The following is a 17,577-nucleotide window of genomic DNA, read 5'->3' as shown; positions in this document are numbered from 1 at the left end:
GAGCCAGAAATAATGTTTTAGAATGCCTGACATGAGGCTCCGTCTCCTTGTTTCCAGGTTAAGCTGGTGCAGCACACATACTCGTGTCTTTACGGCACGTTTCTGTGTAACAATGCTCGTGAAAGGGAGGCGAGGAACATCTATAAACGCACATGCTCGGTGTGGTCGCTACTTCGCACAGGAAACAAGAACTTCCAAAACTTCCTCTACATCCCCAGCCATGACATGGTACTGACCAGTTTTTCATCTTCTCTAACCTTCTTTTTAGCTTCCTGTGATACATATTTGTTGGTATTTCAGGCTCAAGTAAAGCTAATTAACAGATACTATCATTACTTCTATTGACCTACCATTTGCAATGTCGTTTGCCTGCTAGGTGCTGCAGCCAGTCTGCCATACTCGGGCGCTACAGCTGTGGACAGCTGTGTACCTGCCCACATCTTCCCCCTGCACTGCGGTGGATGAATCTGTGGAGCTCTACCTCCCTCCATGCGTCACAGGAGACGAGCTCACCTCCCGTTCCCTGGACAGGTAAGTTGGCTTGATGCATATCTAATCTGTGGTTATTATTCTTCTTGGTCATAACAAGTGCATTAGACCGCCCTCTAGTGATGGAAGGGGGTATTACCTAATTGTCAGCACATAGAGCAGCGATGTGAAACTCCAGTCCTCGAAGGCCGGTATCCTACAGGTTTTTGTTGTTCTACCAACACAGCTGATTCAAATCAAATTGATCCAGCAGCTTCTTGTCGACCAATTTATGAATTTTGATCCGGTGTGTTGGGAGCATGGAGACAACAAAAACCTGCAGGATACCGGCCTTCCAAGGCTGGAGTCTTGACACCTGTGGCATACAGTGAAAATGAAGTTTATATGTGTCTGTTTTTTCCAGACTTCCAAAGACTCGCTCCATGGATAACCTGCTTTCGGCTTTTGAGAACGGGATGCCCCTGACGCGCACGTCCAGCGACCCTAATCTCAACAAGCACTGCCAGGAGGGTCGCCCTGCTCTGGAGGCCTCGCCCGTCACAGAAGACGCATCTGGAAGTGGCGCTGATGAGGTTATCTCTGATGCTGGAGGGGAGATGCAATCTGGACATCAGAGTCCTGCCAAGACCCCAGAGGGAGACCCGGGTGCAGAGCGCTCTGAAGACACACTGGAGGAGACTTGTCTTACTACGCAGCCCCTGCCCTCTCCACCACTCCCCCCAGTGTCTGTCAGCACAGACATCACACTCACACATTCACACACTGCCTTGTACACTCCTGTCCTCGAAGCTTTGCCTCAAATGGCAAACCCCCCCCTCACACCGCCTCCACTGGAGGATGAGAGCCAATGTAGGACTGCTGAGAGCACCACGTCGCCCGCACATAAATCTGAGCCATGCTTACCTCTTCCATGCAAGAACACTCAGCCTGCAGCGTCGCTGCTTAATGGACACTCTGATGGCCAAGCAAACGGGCTCCCGGAACCAAAGCAGCGGACATCCCTGCTTCCCATGGAGGACTCCACCGAGACGCTCACAGATGAAGGAGAGCTCCCCCCCACGTTACCTTCCACGGTAAGCTCGAGTCATTTAAATGATGAGGAGGAGCCGGAGTTGCAGCCGCAGAGAGACAAAGAGGACACGAGGACTGATGTAGCAAAAGCTGGAGAACGGATGTTGGCAGACTGTGCCCAGGTAACCACTCGCCACCTGATCTCCCAGAGCCAGCTCTCAGACCTGTCCCTGCTCGGCTCTCACTGGGACAGCGTCCAGGGTCTGGTCCAGTCCGCTTACAGTCACCCTGCTGTAAGCCGAGCCCTGCAGTCCAACGCCTACCGAAACCGCCGGCTCGCTAGTAAACTTCTCCGTGCCCAGGGCTTCAGCATTGCCAGTGGGTCTCCGTGCTGCCGCAGGGAGGCTCTTTGTTGCCCCAGCAGCCCTCTGCAGGCTGGTTGGCTGTCTGCCGCCAGGAACGCGGGCTACAACGGGCTGTGCGGCCCCGCCATCGCTGCTCTGAACAGCTACTCCCTGGCAGGCCATCAAGTCCTGCCGGCTTCTTTTTCCTCCCCTTCCACTTCAAGCTCCCCTCCCCCGCCCCACACCCCAGCTTACCTCGACGACGACGGGCTGCCGGTGCCGATGGACGCCGTGCAGCAGAGACTGCGACAGATTGAGGCTGGTTACAAGCAGGAGGTGGAGGTGCTGCGGCAGCAGGTGCGGCAGCTACAGATGAGACTGGAGAGTAAACAGTACGACACCCCCCCCTCAGAGCCAGACGTCGACTATGAGGATGACATTGTGAGGAGCTTTTTCACTGATTCTTCTTTAAGGTTATTTATTTTCCGTCTGTCCTCTGATCTCACTTTGCTGTCTGGTTCAGACGTGTCTGCGGGAGTCGGACAACAGCAACGAGGAGGATTCTCTGTCCACCCACAGCGAGGACCGTCTGTCTGAGGGCAGCTGGGATAGAGTGGAGCGCAAGGACACAGAGGTCAGAATCCTTCGTTTGATGAAGCATCTGTCTGCTCCTCCTCTTTTCTTCTTGTCTTTCACCTGCATGACCCAGAGCACCTTTTAATTCCACCCGGTTTTGTCTGTAGGTCACGAGGTGGGTGCCAGACCACATGGCCTCCCATTGTTTCAACTGTGACTGTGAGTTCTGGATAGCCAAGAGACGTCACCACTGCAGGTAGGGTTTCTTCTTCTTCTCTTTCTTACATCAACAAGCATGAGCACAAATCTGTCTTTATCCAGAAATATCATCAGGTGTAGCTGAAGCGTCCACATTGAGACAAAAACGCAGGTAGACACTTCTGCTCGGTGCAAGGTTGGAGGAAAGTACAAATAATTCTCAGCCCTCGCATTTTATTATTTGGATGAACTCAAAGAATTATTATTCATTGAGAACAGGAATATGGTAGCGACTGATGCGTTTATTCTACTTGTGATTTTCTCTGTTTATTTTTTGCCTTTTTGTACCCATTTAATGTACAAAGTATTGATTCATTTGTCATAACAGGCATTTATTAAAGATCTTATTCTGCTTTGTATGTTAGCTTAGCTTCACACAAACCGTGGGAACTTGGTGATCAGCTTATATTTTTGGCTCTGTGCACCGTTAACATCATGTCTCTATGATACTGCTTACCCTTTTCTTCGCCTGGATCAATGAATTTTGACTTTTGCATTTTTATGACTTCTACTTGTTATGTACGCACCTCAAAAAAAAAAAATATGTATGTGTATATATATGTATATATAATATATATATATATATATAGATATATATATAGATATATATATATATATATATACACACACACATATATGTGTGTGTGTGTGTGTATAATGTAAAAACATTCATATTTGTTTCTTGTTATAAAACAGCCATCTAAGAAGCTAAAAAAAAATAAATAAATAAAAAAACCTTCATGTTTATGCATCCGGTAGTCAAACTGATCAGATTTAAAAATCACTTTTCCAGAAAAACTCAGGATGTGTTTTCTTTTCGCGGGGGGGGGGAGGATGTTTTAGCTTCTCAGCGTATTCAATTTGTTGCAGCCTGATTCTGTGCAAGCTGCAGCTTGCAGTTAAAAGATAGTGACCAGGAATTTCTTCAGCCTATGAGACCAAAGCTTGGAAGATGAAAAGAATCGGACTCATGTGGATCAGTACGGAGCACGATGCAGGGCAGAAATCTGTCACTATTCATGCACAAAACTCTTAGTTGATACAGACAAAAGTAAAACTGAGTTGGATTCTAAACTAAAGAGATTTTAATAAAGTTTGGTTGAACTTTTTCAATGTGTTAATAAATCTTTTTTCTACTTTCAGAAACTGTGGTAATGTGTTCTGTAAAGACTGTTGTCACCTGAAGCTCCCCATCCCGGACCAGCAGCTGTACGACCCGGTTCTGGTGTGCAACACCTGCAACGACCTGCTCCTGGAGTCCCGCACACGCGAGATCCGCAGCCAGCAGCTTAAGAAGGCCATCGCCACCGCCTCCAGCTGAGAGAAGGACCGCGTAGCGTGGCCCGCCTCTGCTCTGTCCTGCTCATTTCGGACAAATGAGCCGAGCGCCTCGTCGTAAGCTCAACCTGCGGTCGTTTCGGCTGCGGGGGCTAGCATCGAGGAGTTGTTTCTCTTTGGGAGGCTCGGGTTTGAACGGAAAAGCGCCGAGACTGGAAGAAAGAGGTGGATGGAAGCATATTAGAAGGTGGTGGCGGTGGGGGAAGGGGAGGGGTGGTTCCTTGCAGAACAAACCCCTTATTGTTCAAAGACATTTTTCCGGCTGGAGTGCTGCAGCGTCCTGCTGCCTCCGCACGGCTCGGTCCTCTTAACAGTACCCTGTCTGAGACACCTCTCTAACCTGCCCCTCCCCACCTTGTTGGTCCCGAGCACCTGCACCCTCCTGGCAGACTGTCTCGCACTTCAGAGGACAATCGCTCGCCCTTCCATGTGTCGGGAACTCCAAAAAGCCTTTACCTGTAATACTGGAGGCTTTCAACTTTAAAAAGAGAAGAATTGCTGCTACAGTATTTAAAAGTCTAATTTTGTATTCTTATTTTGTGCACTACTAGCTGCTGTGTTTTTGAGGGAAACTGAGACCAAACTTGAGAAAAAAGGGAGAAATCTGCTGTTTACTTTGCATCTTTATTTTTCGGAGCCTGAATGTAACGTGCTGGGGGCAACTGGATGGAGTTTCTGTTCAAGTGCATTTGGTGGGTCGTATAAATGTTCATTGCTGCAGTGTGTTCTCAAAATGATGCGTACGCACAGTCGACGTGGTTGTTTTTCTCAACGCTTCTCCGGTATGGCCATGTTGCATCGTTAGACGTTGTGAGGACTGCGTTTTGTTTTTGGGCATACAAGAAGAGGACGGATCGAGTTGGGAGACGGCGATGGTGGGTTTTTTTCTTGTTTGTTTTTTGTGATGTGACGGAGGGAACATCTTAAAGTTTTATGCTGCGGTTCTTGTATGGCTCCGTGTCCACATAAAGCTTGATGTGCAGCTGACTGATGACTCCTCAGACTGGGAACTGTCAGTGCAAACCGCTCGGGACGACTGAAGACTTGGATTTTTGCTTTGTTTTGCTCGGGGGAGCTCGGCTACAAACCCTTTTCAAAATGTTTGTGTCTACTGGTGGATCCTTGAGACGATAGTGCCATATTTAGTTTTGTCCTTTTTTTTTTTTTATGGACAGCAGCAGGGTTCCAATTGGCCACATCTGTGTATGTTTTAATAGTGCAGATATTTAGCTGCTTAATAACACTGAGACAACTAAAGATTAACAGATGGTTAGATAACGAGAATGATGGGATATGACCGTAATTAGTAAACCTCTGTGGCTATCCGTCGTCTAATACTTGGGATGTTTTTTATGCACGGAGTTGAAGTCAAAAGGAGCTCAGAAATGTAACATACATAGTTATCTGATCATTAGTGGTGGCTAAAACCTGTCACTTAAAGAATAATTGTTGTAAAGAAATGCACTGTATAAGTTAAATCCAATGGGTTAAAATAAAAGAGTATATCAATGAGCGGGTTCCTGTCCTGGTGATTTACTGACTGATCTGAAAGGCAGCAGGCAATTAGATTTTCACTCTTGCATGTGTCGAGAGGATTAAAACCTCGTAGGCGTGAATAAACAAAAATAAACATGACGAGGCAGAATTAATCAGTGGGTGCATTAAGAGGCTGTGAACGACTCTGTTAAACACTGGAGGGAAGAAATTAGAATATAACTGTGCCACAAAGCAAAACAAACATTAAACCTTGATTAAATACTTTCAATTAAATACCTTTTGTGTGCGTGTGCGTGTGTGTGTGTGTGTGTGTCCAGAAAAGCCGGAGAAGGAAAATCTGGAGGTTTTTACACGTCGTTACTTCCTGTTGGTGCTCAAAACGATCATTTTCTCACAACAGAGCAAAGAAAAAAATGCTGAAAGTGAGACGTTCCAGCTTAAACTTGGTGATGACATGTTTAGCCACAAAGGTGGAAAAGTAAGCAGAAGAAAAGAAACAGCTGGAGGAAAATTTTGCAACTTTTAAAATGTTTAGGTGTCAATAAAATAAAAAAAAACCAGCACATAGAAACTGAGGCACAGTTTCGAAGAAGTGTTTCTAGAAGTAAAGTTGCTAAGACTTTAAATATGTCATCAACAGTACATAATATCATCTGGAGAGTGCATAATACTATTGGATACGCAGTGAATATTTGGACCCCCAGGCAGCGCCGCCTGAGGGTCCAACATGACATGATTTTGTCACAGAAATCATTGTTTTACAAACACTTCCATAAATAAACACAGCTCACTGACATCCACACATGGCTGCAAGCGCCTGCATACTTTGCCTGCAATGACATTTTGCAGGGACTTTATGTCTAGTCATCTAAATAAATTGGTGATATAAGCAGTACTATTTTCATATTTAGACTATTGTTCTGTAATTTGGTCCAGTAAACGTAACCTCGATATGCTGCAGGTAGCTCACAACAAAGCTGCAAGATTAGTTCTGCAATGTCCTTATCAGCCCAGTGTTCATGTAATAAATTGTCTGACATGGTTACGTGTAGGAGGGATGCAACGTTTACCGATATGTTTAGTTAAAAAAAAAAAAAAAGTAATGACCAAAACATCTGAAATATTGTATAGAAGACTAATTTTTCACTTTACAGGGCAGAAGTCAGCAGGTTGTTTTTCTTTTGTTGCCTTTATGTAGAACTAATCTAAAACAGAAGCCTGCAAATAACAGGCACAGAATCAACTACCAGATTTTTTATTTTAGATTTTATTTTATTAATATGGTGAACTTTAAATAGAAGCTAAAACTAGTTCTGTGTTCAGCAAAAATAATATTTTTGAGTAACAATAATTTTGAGTCATAAAACAAGATAATTCCTTTGCATGGAGAGAGGAATGTAAATATAATACCACTGTGAACATCGACCAAGTGTTGCTGTGTGTGCTGTCTGTGTTGTTGAGTGCTTGTCTGTTAATGTGTTTTAAGCAAATGATGTATAAGTTGATCATTTTGAGACCCAGGAAGAGTAGCTGCTGTGAACTGACAGCAGCTACTGAGGATCTAAAATACCAACTAACCAGCGAACTAAACTGCAGTTTAAGCTCTGTGATGTAAACAGCAGCCATACTGTACGTGATCCAGACACACTGTAGTCTTCTCTTTAATATGTTTTACAGCAAAGTGGAACTCTGGCCTGCAGCCAGGCAAATCAAAATTAGATTTACTTTCTTCTTCTCAAATCACAGACACTGTGTCCTCCATGTGACTGCGCTCAGTTCAGAAGTCTGTGTCTGTGATGGTGTGGAGGTGCATGCGTACCTGGAGAACTGGGAACTCACACTTTGTGAAAAGCCCCATCAATCCCAAAGGATACATACAGATTTTAGAGCAACTTATTCCCACATCCAGATGTCTTTCAGGGAAGACCTTCCATATTTTAGCAACCATACTGCGTTTAGGACAACAGCATGGCTCTGAAGTAGCCGGGTCCAGGTACTGCAGTCCAGACCTTTCCTGTCATGTGCCGCGTCATGGAGCACAAATTACTACAAAAATTACTCTGTTCCTGCATGTTTCCCACACATTTCCAGACTGGAGAGGAGATGATACACCGTGGAAAACATCGCCATGTTTTCAGTTCATTTTATGTTACACTTTGACTGGGAATAAAATGTTGTATGACATTTAAATGCCGCTGCATCTGGTATCTATTTGCATTTTTTATTGGGTCACAACCTAAAGCTAGGGGAAAGAAGGAACAAGAGCAAAAATACTTCAGATCTTAACACTTGTTTACTACTCAGACATGAGATAGTTTTTCTTTTTGTTTGTTTGTTTTTTATTCTAAGACAAATAAGGAGTAGTTTCAGTGGAAAAAAAACAAAGGTTTTCCTTTTTTTTTTAGTTTTTTGGTCTTTTTCCCCTCATGAACACTAAGTGGAAAGACACATACCTGCTCTGCACTGAAACCACAAAAACAAAAGAGAATAAAATATAACTTTTAGAGCACACAAAATGAACAAGTCTACCTGTGAATACCTGACTAATCAGCTTTCTAGACAAACTCAAGACTTCTTTTTCACCCCAACGCCACGTCTCCATAAATCTGTGCAGAGATGTTAACAGAAAGTTACCGGTCAGCTAAACGTATTTCATTCAGGACGAGCTCTGAAGTTGTTCTTCCATTTCTCCACCAGATGGTGTTTTTTATCAAGAGAAACTCATGAGCTTCTGCAACAAGAGCTCTGCAATCGAATCATGTGATTGTGCAGAATTGTAAGGCTAGAGATGTCTTTAAGTATTCGTTTCCATTTTATTTATATGAAAGTCAGTTTCTTAATACCTTATAAACACATACATTCAGTGTACATAAAGGCAAAACCCTCACACACCAGCCAGGTCCAGTTGTTCAGACCAGTGACACCTCTCCAGAACAGCAACCTGAACTACGTCTTGATTTCTAATAAAGAAAATTCTGCAAATGTCCTTCACTGTACTCGATCAGAATGATCCATAATTCAAGTATTGTAGGTCTCTGCAAGGTGAATAAAAATAAAGGTGACCATTCTAAACATGTTTGGGAGAAAAAGTAAAAGAAGGATGTTGAAATTCATGCAAAGCTTGAAAATTTTTTTGTAAAAAAAAAAAAAAAAGATTAAACTCTTGATGACCTTATTGATGCAAAGCACAAAACCCTCATTTTATTTTATTTGAAGCAGGATAGATAAATATAGATGGATTTTTACTTTGTTGCTTCAGAATGTCTCACATTTTTATTATATGACTTTAGATACATTTTCATTAATTCAGCTGTCCAGCATTAAGAGAAATGTCTTATATCCACATATATTTACACTAATTCACTCTAAATTGTGTAAAATAAAATTAAAAAAAAAAAAGTCAGACTGGCAGAACATATTGTCATATTCCTGTTATTTAATCTAAATAAAGTTGAAGATCTCACACACTGCTGGTTAATGCATGCAGGTGGATGACTGACGACCTGGTCCACAGGATGAAGTATTCATGGTAACTTTTCTGAATGCAGAAATTGGATCTAAATGTGCTTTTATTTTATAAATGTGCTACTTTTATTTAAGTAAATCGTTTGGAGACCTTTTCCACCATGAACAAAATAATATTCATCATGTTTCTGTGAACTGACAGGATGCATGGACAGACTTCTAATTTGTTTTTTGTTTTTTTCTACTCTGAGGGCCACCTTGAGTTATACCTGTAGAGTAGTCAGAAGCCCATAATTACTGACACCCCCCCCCCCCCACGTCATGGACCATCAGGAAGCTCTTGACTCAATCAGCATGACAGTAACGATTGCGTTACTTGTGCCCTCCTCGCACCAGGAGCCCCATTGATTGGCCCCTTCACACCGGAGCTCCCATCATTGCAAGGCTTTATTAGAGGCGATACCCGAAGAGGGAGGGGCTACACTTTCTTTCCTGTGCGTGCTGATAGATAAGTATAGGACCCCCCGCAAGAATGCGATCACATTGGGAAAAAACAAGCCATTGTGTTGTCTTCTCTCTGTCGTGTGAGGAATCCTCCAACATGCAGCAGCAGCAGCTGGTCATCCTGCCTGTTCTCCTGGCATCTTTCTGGACAGTTTGCTCAGCAGCAGGGGGTAGGTCTCTAAAACACCTGCTTATATTCATGTCGATATTTTATTAGTCCTAAAGAGAAAAAATTAGGGAGGGAAATTGGGACAACTGGATGAATCACTAGTTATTTGTTCCATAATATTATCTGGATGTATTTGCCTCCAGTATTTCAGCTTGTATTTAAGTATACTTGCTTAATGTTGCCCTAAAAACAACTGTTATAGGCTATCTAATCATTTATTAATTTTCAATACCCGAATTATTGAAGATTTTTAGTACATTTTGGTAAAATAAATTATCAATAAATATGAGATGAATGAAACAGAAAGTCTTTCTGATGCTCACTAAGGTAAAGTTGCTTTTTTTTCCTAACATGGTCGTTCACTTCATTCAGTTGGCAAGTTGATATGTTGCGTAATTCCACAAAGACAACGGAAATTTCAGGATAAATCCACAGATTTCTGTGGAAATTTAAGCTTCGGGGGAAAAATAGGCTTCATCTCCAAAAGACACACCAGAAAAGTCCCAAAAATGCGCTCCACACGCCGTGTCCGTTACGTGGCTCCGGGCAGTCCTCGGTGCGTCCGAGCCGGTTCCACCGCCGAGGGCAGGAGAGGGCGCGCGCATCAGCTGAGCGCGAGACAGAAGCAGGTGGATCTGACGGGCTGTGATTCTCACAGAGTCTCCTGCGTTTGGACACCCTTCTTCTCCTCCCCTGCCCCACCTCTCTCCCACTCTCGTGCACCTGCTCAGATCCACATGGAGCCAAAGACAGACGTTTGTCTCCGTTGTTGCCGCATAGCGTCGCGTCACGCGCAGCCATAATGCGTCCAAATTCTCAGCTGCAGATTGTGACGCGTTATTTAAAAAAAACCCAGAGATTTGGCAACGTAAGTCCACTGGAGCAAATAAGCAGCGAAACTTGGTAGAAATGGCATTAAATACCCACATTGTTTGTTTGTTTCTCTGTTTAAATCCAACATGTCCAGTTTGTGATGCATCATGAACTTAAATGTTTGGCAGCTCAGAAGGTGCCCGACTGGCAGATGAGTCAACTAAGATCATCAAATGAAAAGACCAGAAGGTCGTTGGTGGATTAATTGGCCTGATGGCAGCCGCATCATCTCAGATAACTTGAACTTGATCTTTTGGGACTGCGTATAAATATAGCACGCGACTTTTCAGGTGTCATCAGCATGATGCCGCAAAACTTACCCTTTACGAACCTTTTTTGCGCACTTTAATCCCACAATATCTTCTTCTCCAGGTGGCCTTTGTGTCTGCTTGTGTGAAACTGGTCGTCTCGCTGTCAGTGGCGCACGCAATCGCACCATAACAACCGATCAGATCTGGACATGTTTGTTTTTATGTTGCTGCCTTTTGTTTTTTGTTTTTTGTTTTTTGTTTTTTTTTTGTGTGTGTGTTTTTTTTTTCTCTCTTAGCAGTGTCCGCAGTTTATTCTCTTCACAGAGCTCTTAGATCTATTGAAACCCGTTCATATTGTTCACTTTCTCTGCGCGACACGGAGAAGAACAAGGCAAGCCCTGATTGGTCAATTATTATGCGGACAAAAATCTGATTGGCTGTGAGGGAAAGACAAGCCGCTGGGCCCAGAAAACAGATTTTTTTTTTTTTTTTTTTTTTTTTTTTTTTTACAAATAAAATAGGTTTTTAGGTTACTTAAATGACTTCATCAGCAAAACTTAATCTGCGATGTGACCATTTCCCCCCAAGAAGTGGATTTCCTGTGTTGTAATAGTGCCTGAAAGCGGCATTCAAAAAAGAAATTGTTTTTTAGTTTGTCTAAACCCAAAAACACTCTCATAAACACAGTCGAATAAGCCTAAATCGTATAAATAAATGATTTCTCATGCCTTTTTCCTATAATTAGATTTGTTATTAAATATTAACTATTTAAAAGTAAATTAAAATGTAAAAGATGTTTTCAAATTTGTACTTAAATAAAAAAAATAAACTACATTCCACATTTGCTTTTTGACAAAACATGAGCAAATGAGTCTAGCACAAAGACTAAACCCCCTATAAAAAGCACCTAAAACTAAGGTCATGGGTGAGGAGTTCATCATCCTCACCATGTTGCTGAAAATAGAACACTTCCAAATTACCAACAAAGCTGTCAGACATATAGTCAAATAAAAAGTTTTATCCAGGCTTTAGTGAGAGAGTAATTCGATTTTTCTATAATCCACTGCATTTGTATGCATTCATCTTGCATGCATACAAATCCTGCAGCAAGAATATATATACAATTTTTAATCCCAAAAATAAACAGATAATGGACATTATGAGCATCGTTTTATGCTCTCTAGACACTGTGGGGAATGATGACACAGTTGAATGCCATTTGATCAAAATTTTCAGCAGGAAAAGGGGGCAGGAAAAGGCTTGCTAGCATGGCGAAGAAAGCCAGTGTTGACTTCCTTTGCAAACACAGGGAGAACTCCTTAAACAAATCTAATAACAGAACACGAGAACCTCCCTGTATTTCTTCAATAGCATGTGTTTTTCATAAATATTTGATTTGTGAGATAGCTGCAGATTTTTGTCTCAGGGGTGAAACAAGTCAACGGATTGTGAAATATTAATAAATACTTCTGACGGACACGTCAGAGTGGGACTCGTTGATGCAAAAGATTGTTTCTGTTTATTCTGACAGCAAGGCAACTTTTTGTGAATAGGATGGCAGTTCCTGTGGATTAGGAGCTTTTGTGTAACCAAATATAATGACTGACCTCAACCAACATGAGAACAATACATTGTTTCCAGCAAGGAAAGAAAAATACACCATCAATACAAGGAAATATTTGTAAATATATACATTTGAAATCTAGCTGAACCCTTGCCAGACTGTACGGGAGGAGAAAACATCCGATTTTGCTCCAACAAGCTGAGACTTGATGGTGTCACTTAGAAGTTCACAATGACTGATTATTTGATTCACATGCAGCTTGTGGAAATATTTTCTGTTGAAACCAATTGGATTTTTATTTTCCAATTAACCCTCAAATGAATTATTCTTTCTCTTCCAGACTGGTGCTATCAATCCCAGTTTACCTGTGATCATCAGTGCAATAGTAAGTGTATTAATAAAATGTATTATCTTTGTACTTTAGAGCTGCAAATGGAAACAGCCAGATTATTATATTACACAACATTTTTCTCAAAACCTACAAACTTTTGAAAGGCAGTGGTTAATTTGAATTTGTTCAGGTTATACTGATCCGAAACAGGCAGCTGTGGCTGAACCGTGGACAGGAGGTAATGTGAACCCCACATTACCTCCTGATGTATCTATTGGGGTATAGATGTGCAAAGCATTTAGTATATAACATGTAGAAGTGCTTTATGGGAGATTGTGACATGTAGTGTCGAAGTGCTTTGAGTGGTCAAGACGACTTGAAAGGTGCTATATATAAGTACAGTTCATTGATCACAACCATCACTAGAAAGTAAAATGTAGAGTTCAAGTTTATGTCTGAATAAGTTCAATCTTGAAACACACCAATGAACATACAAAAAGTTAAAAATATGATTAAAGAAGGTTGTTTGGATCCTGAAGTCCTGCAGCACTTAAAGACTTTAATGAATGATTCTGATTTAAAAACAGTCAGTAATGTCGAAAACATTCAAATGCATTGTTTTTTTTCCAGGTGTTATGTAAATAAAAAAGACTGTATTTGGGGAAATAAACTGAGTATTATAAAACATTAGTCTTCATTTATAAATGATGGACAAAGAGGGACGTACGATAAAAATAGACAAATTAAATACCGAGGCCATGACCATTTAATTTCATTCATTTTGCATCTAGACTCTAGTTTTAACATCTGACACATCTTTCTAACTTCATGTTGCCCATTTAACCATGTTTAATAGATGCAAAATGGATTTGAGAGCTAACTTCATAATAAAACCAACTGAATGCATTTTTAGATATTTGACCTAAAAGTAATTGTAACTTTAGATTATTAAAGGAGCTTTGATCCCTGTGATATTTCATACATGTAGTCCTTAATCTTTCAGTGTCATGTGGATAAAATCACTACAAAAAGAAGCTCAATAACGACACAGAACCAGTGCTGTCTGCTTGAGGATGTAAATGAGACCAGACTTAAAACCAATCAGCTGAACTTATTTACTGTTGGTTATTTCCTGATTTTAGCACCAGAAAAGTGGAACCATGCCAACAAGGACTGTGGGAAAACACTACAGTCCCCCATCAACATTGTCACCAGAAAGACAATTAAAGATGAACGTCTGACTTCCCTGAAGTTTGAAAACTACCAGCACATCTTCCAAAGCACCATCAAAAACAACGGTCACTCTGGTGAGTTTACTCTCCGTTCAGCAACAAATAACCCTAAAGGCCCTCAGCTGTTGTCTGATCTCTTTGTGTTTTTAATGTCCAAACCAGTTCAGGTTGGGGTTCCCCATGTCAGCACCATCTCAGGTGGAGGCCTGCCAGACACCTACAAAGCTGTGCAGTTCCACCTGCACTGGGGCAACAAGGGAGGGCCCGGCTCAGAGCACACCATCGATGGGGAGCAGTATCCCATGGAGGTAAATCATACTCCTGATCAATGCCTTCTGTGAGAGGGTGGCATAACTAAACAGCTGCCATACCACTAATTTACTCTTTTTTCTTTATAATACATTTGCAGTAGGAAAAAAGAAAAGATTATTCCGTGACCAAAAAGCTAGAAGCACAGTTCAGATAAAAAGGAGAAACATCTGGATGGTTTTTCAGGGAAATGGTTAAACTTCAGTCCAGGAAGCTGTTCTGAAGGTTTTAGAAGTTTTTCTGCTTCAGCACATCCCAACTCACATGAATAGATCATTGTGCAGAGGCTTGCAACAAGCTGTAGGACACATTTTATTAGAATGAGGTGTGTTGCAGCAGGAAACTTCTAAAACCTGCAGGACATCTTCGTCATGAGCTAAGTGCTTTGCAACATGTTTTATTTAAAAGCAGGAAAAAATACTTGAGCAGAATTAGCTGATAAAGTTCTCACATTTTTCTCTTGGTCTCATTTAGGTTTTTCATGCGCTGCATAAAACATGACTGTGTGTATGTTTTCTTTTCAGCTACACATCGTTCACATGAAGCTCGGCTACGCGGATCTGACGACGGCGCTGAGCGATCCGGAGGGGGTTGCAGTTCTTGGGTTTTTCTATGAGGTAGCCCCTGTAAACCCTGGAGTTTCAGCAGACCTGAGTGTGAAATAAAACACATCTCATATGTGTGTTTTTCTTTTTACTTCTAGAAGTCCAAAAGTGCAAATCAGAAGTATGAGCCCATCATCAACGTGCTGCAAAGCATAAGACAAACAAGTTTGTATTGTTTTGCAATCCAACTCAAAACCTGGGTGTTTGTTGCCAAAGGAGATGGTGAAAAGTTTGTTGCTAACATTGATGCTTCTCTGCTTTCAGACGGTAACTCATCTCTGCGTGCCATCTCCCTGGCCCAGCTGATTCCATCTGAGCAGAATATGACGTCTTACTACCGTTACAAGGGTTCTCTGACCACCCCAGGGTGCACCGAGTCTGTCATCTGGACTGTGTTTGAGAACCCGATCCCTTTGAGCACCGAACAGGTTGGAATTAGAGACTAACTGATTTGGTTTCTTCTTATTTAAAGTGACTTTATGTGAATATGACATCCATCAAATATGGTAAAAATGACTGATATAGTGGTGCCGTTCATAACACACATGTCTCATCCTCCAGAATCTTACTTCCTGTGTTTTCTTCTGCTTTTGCAGCTGAAAGCTTTTTCTGAGCTCCAGTTCCACGATGGCAAGCTGATGGTGGGAAACTTCCGGCCTGTCCAGCCCCTAAATGGACGACTGGTGTATCGCTCAGGAAGTACCGTGATCCTGGTCAGCTCTGCCCTCCTTATGGCTGCTGTCGCCATGGCGTTGGGTCTGTCCCAACCCAATTAGAGCAAGGCATCCCTTGCTGCACTGCGACATCCACGAACACAAAAAAAATCTGCATCGATCCTCAGCTGAGCCTTGGCTTCCACCATCTTTATTGCATGGTTGCTAAGATGACGGACCATGTCGTAGTGCAGGGATTGCCCATCTGGTGTACCTCCCCTTATGACACAGATGACAAAGACGTTCGTAAGGAAGGTCTTATGAGAGGTGCCGTAAGGGTTCGATCAGCATTCATGCATGTGTAGTCAAGCAGTAAGTCTTATTTTAGCATTACGAATGTGCCATAAAGCAGGTTTCCAGGCACTCAAAATGAATCCTCAGCCTCTAAACCAAAACCTTTTAGTCGAGTTGTAATCACAGCTTCAATCATGACACTATTACACACATCCACCCTGTCCAATGTCAGGTAAATTTAGTCTCTGTTAATGCCTGAGTGAGTTGCCAATGGTTTGAGCTCGGTGTGCAGACGTCAGCCAATGACCTGGCACGTGATGTGTTGTTCGTAATGGAGCATGTGAACGGCATGCAGTTAAAAATAGCAGAACCAAGTTATAACAACAAGTTCTATATCAAAGCCAGCGGTCAAAGGAGTCAGCAGTTTGGCTTTTTAAGTCCAGCAGCACACAGGGATCCTACCAGGTCTGCCGATTTGGGAACGTGCCAGAAAGGCAAGTCCATGAAGAACAACTGTGATGTTCTGAGAGCAAAGCTGCAGCTTCTCTCCTCCCAGAGTCACCAGAGGCTAACGGGGAGACATGTGGCTACAGCATGAGGATGCAAACAACACATCTCCTTAAAACCAGCTTCAGTACCTTTATGCATCTCATAGATGAATCGCATGAATCTGCATGTGTTTGTTTTCCATAAACTAAGCGCAGCCTCCGTGACTGCCAGAGTGAAGCTGCACACACGAAACTGAGCTCGCCAAATCTTGTTTTCCCAGAAATCAACAAAATAATCTCAGTGAGCTTCCTCTAAGAACATTCAACTGTGTTCATGACTTGTGTTCCAGGCTCTCGGATGCACTGAATGTTACCGACTGTGACTTTGACCATGCTGAGTTCTCGCTCATTCATTCAGAGGACTTGTTATGTATTCTTGTGAGAGATCTGTGCAATTTTCCAGCAGGATTTATTGTGATTGTTGTGCAAGGAATCTGTATTTTCCCGTGTTTCACGAGACATAGCTATATTTCTATGGTGTGTCGTTGTACACATTTATTTATGTACTGAATGTGCATATTAATGATACGCGCCGTTATTGTTATTTATGTATTACAAAGTTTATATATAGAATGCAAACCCATGCGAGGCATCGACTTGTTCTCGACCAGTTGGGTGCATGAGACTGTCTGCTCGTAATGCCTGAAAGTTTCAGATCATATGTTGAATGTGTTTAAACTGAACAATAAACTACATGCCTTTTTATGACTGTCTTCTGCCTGCATAGGCGCAGATCAAGTTACTTGATCAGGTGATCAAAACAGTATTTTACCCTTAGCGTCAGTCATTTATGCACAGTAGCTGATGTAAGAACACACTGTGTTGGTTCTGCTATTTGTCGGCTGGCTCTCACACACATACAAGCTTCTCAGTTTGCGAACCAGTTTCCTTTCTGTCCTTTAAGGGCGTTTGAGCATAGATCCCAGTCCCTTAATCCGTTTCTAATTTACCCTTTTCTTGTTATAGAAGCAGTTTTTGGTCAGAGTTCACTTTCATGATTAACAACATGTATTGAAGCCACCAGATGTACACAAGCACAGTAAAACGTGACATTATATTCTAATTTAAATACAAAAAAATCTTCTTTTACGATAGAGTGCAGGTGCTTCTTCTAATTATTTTACATCTCCCTCCCCATTAGCCCTTTTCTCCTCCGTCTATAAAAGGCTTATTGTGACAGAGAAGCTTAGGAAGACTGCAGCATCCCACAGAGGCATGCATGGAGGCTGAGAGAGGATACACAAAAGCTTGAATGAAAGCCTCCTT

At 42.1% G+C, this 17,577-nt stretch overlaps 2 protein-coding genes across 3 annotated transcripts in view; both read left to right on the top strand.

Annotated features, from left to right (window-relative positions):
- Positions 1-5,505, top strand: part of mtmr4 (myotubularin related protein 4) — a 37,172-nt gene extending 31,667 nt beyond the window's left edge. For both annotated transcript variants that reach the window (XM_079247724.1, XM_079247723.1), the window contains 6 exons: positions 58-228; positions 377-531; positions 893-2,285; positions 2,368-2,478; positions 2,588-2,676; positions 3,822-5,505. In XM_079247724.1, the coding sequence (XP_079103850.1) occupies positions 58-228; positions 377-531; positions 893-2,285; positions 2,368-2,478; positions 2,588-2,676; positions 3,822-3,999 (2,097 nt within the window). In that variant the 3' untranslated portion in view covers positions 4,000-5,505. The remainder of the gene's footprint in view (positions 1-57; positions 229-376; positions 532-892; positions 2,286-2,367; positions 2,479-2,587; positions 2,677-3,821) is intronic.
- A 3,934-nt stretch (positions 5,506-9,439) lies between these two features.
- Positions 9,440-16,994, top strand: ca4a (carbonic anhydrase IV a). Its single transcript, XM_079247772.1, has 8 exons — positions 9,440-9,652; positions 12,680-12,724; positions 13,813-13,977; positions 14,065-14,210; positions 14,736-14,828; positions 14,915-14,981; positions 15,081-15,244; positions 15,413-16,994. The coding sequence occupies exons 1-8, from the start codon at positions 9,511-9,513 to the stop codon at positions 15,590-15,592; spliced, it is 1,002 nt and encodes a 333-aa protein (XP_079103898.1). The 5' UTR covers positions 9,440-9,510; the 3' UTR covers positions 15,593-16,994.
- The last annotated feature ends 583 nt before the right edge of the window (positions 16,995-17,577 follow it).

Source organism: Telmatherina bonti (assembly GCF_933228915.1).
Source record: "Telmatherina bonti genome assembly, chromosome: 10".
NCBI classification, from domain to species: Eukaryota; Metazoa; Chordata; class Actinopteri; order Atheriniformes; family Telmatherinidae; genus Telmatherina; species Telmatherina bonti.
The sequence above is the reverse complement of the archived record's forward strand: the minus strand, read 5'-3'. Positions and strand labels throughout refer to the sequence as shown.

Bases quoted from the DNA above. Each gene is read 5' to 3' on its own strand.
- ca4a (XM_079247772.1), top strand. From the start codon at position 9,511: ATGCGATCACATTGGGAAAAAACAAGCCATTGTGTTGTCTTCTCTCTG. The intron at 14,829-14,914 runs GTAGCCCCTGTA...TTTTACTTCTAG, and splicing joins TTCTTGGGTTTTTCTATGAG to AAGTCCAAAAGTGCAAATCA. The intron at 14,982-15,080 runs GTTTGTATTGTT...CTCTGCTTTCAG, and splicing joins GCAAAGCATAAGACAAACAA to ACGGTAACTCATCTCTGCGT.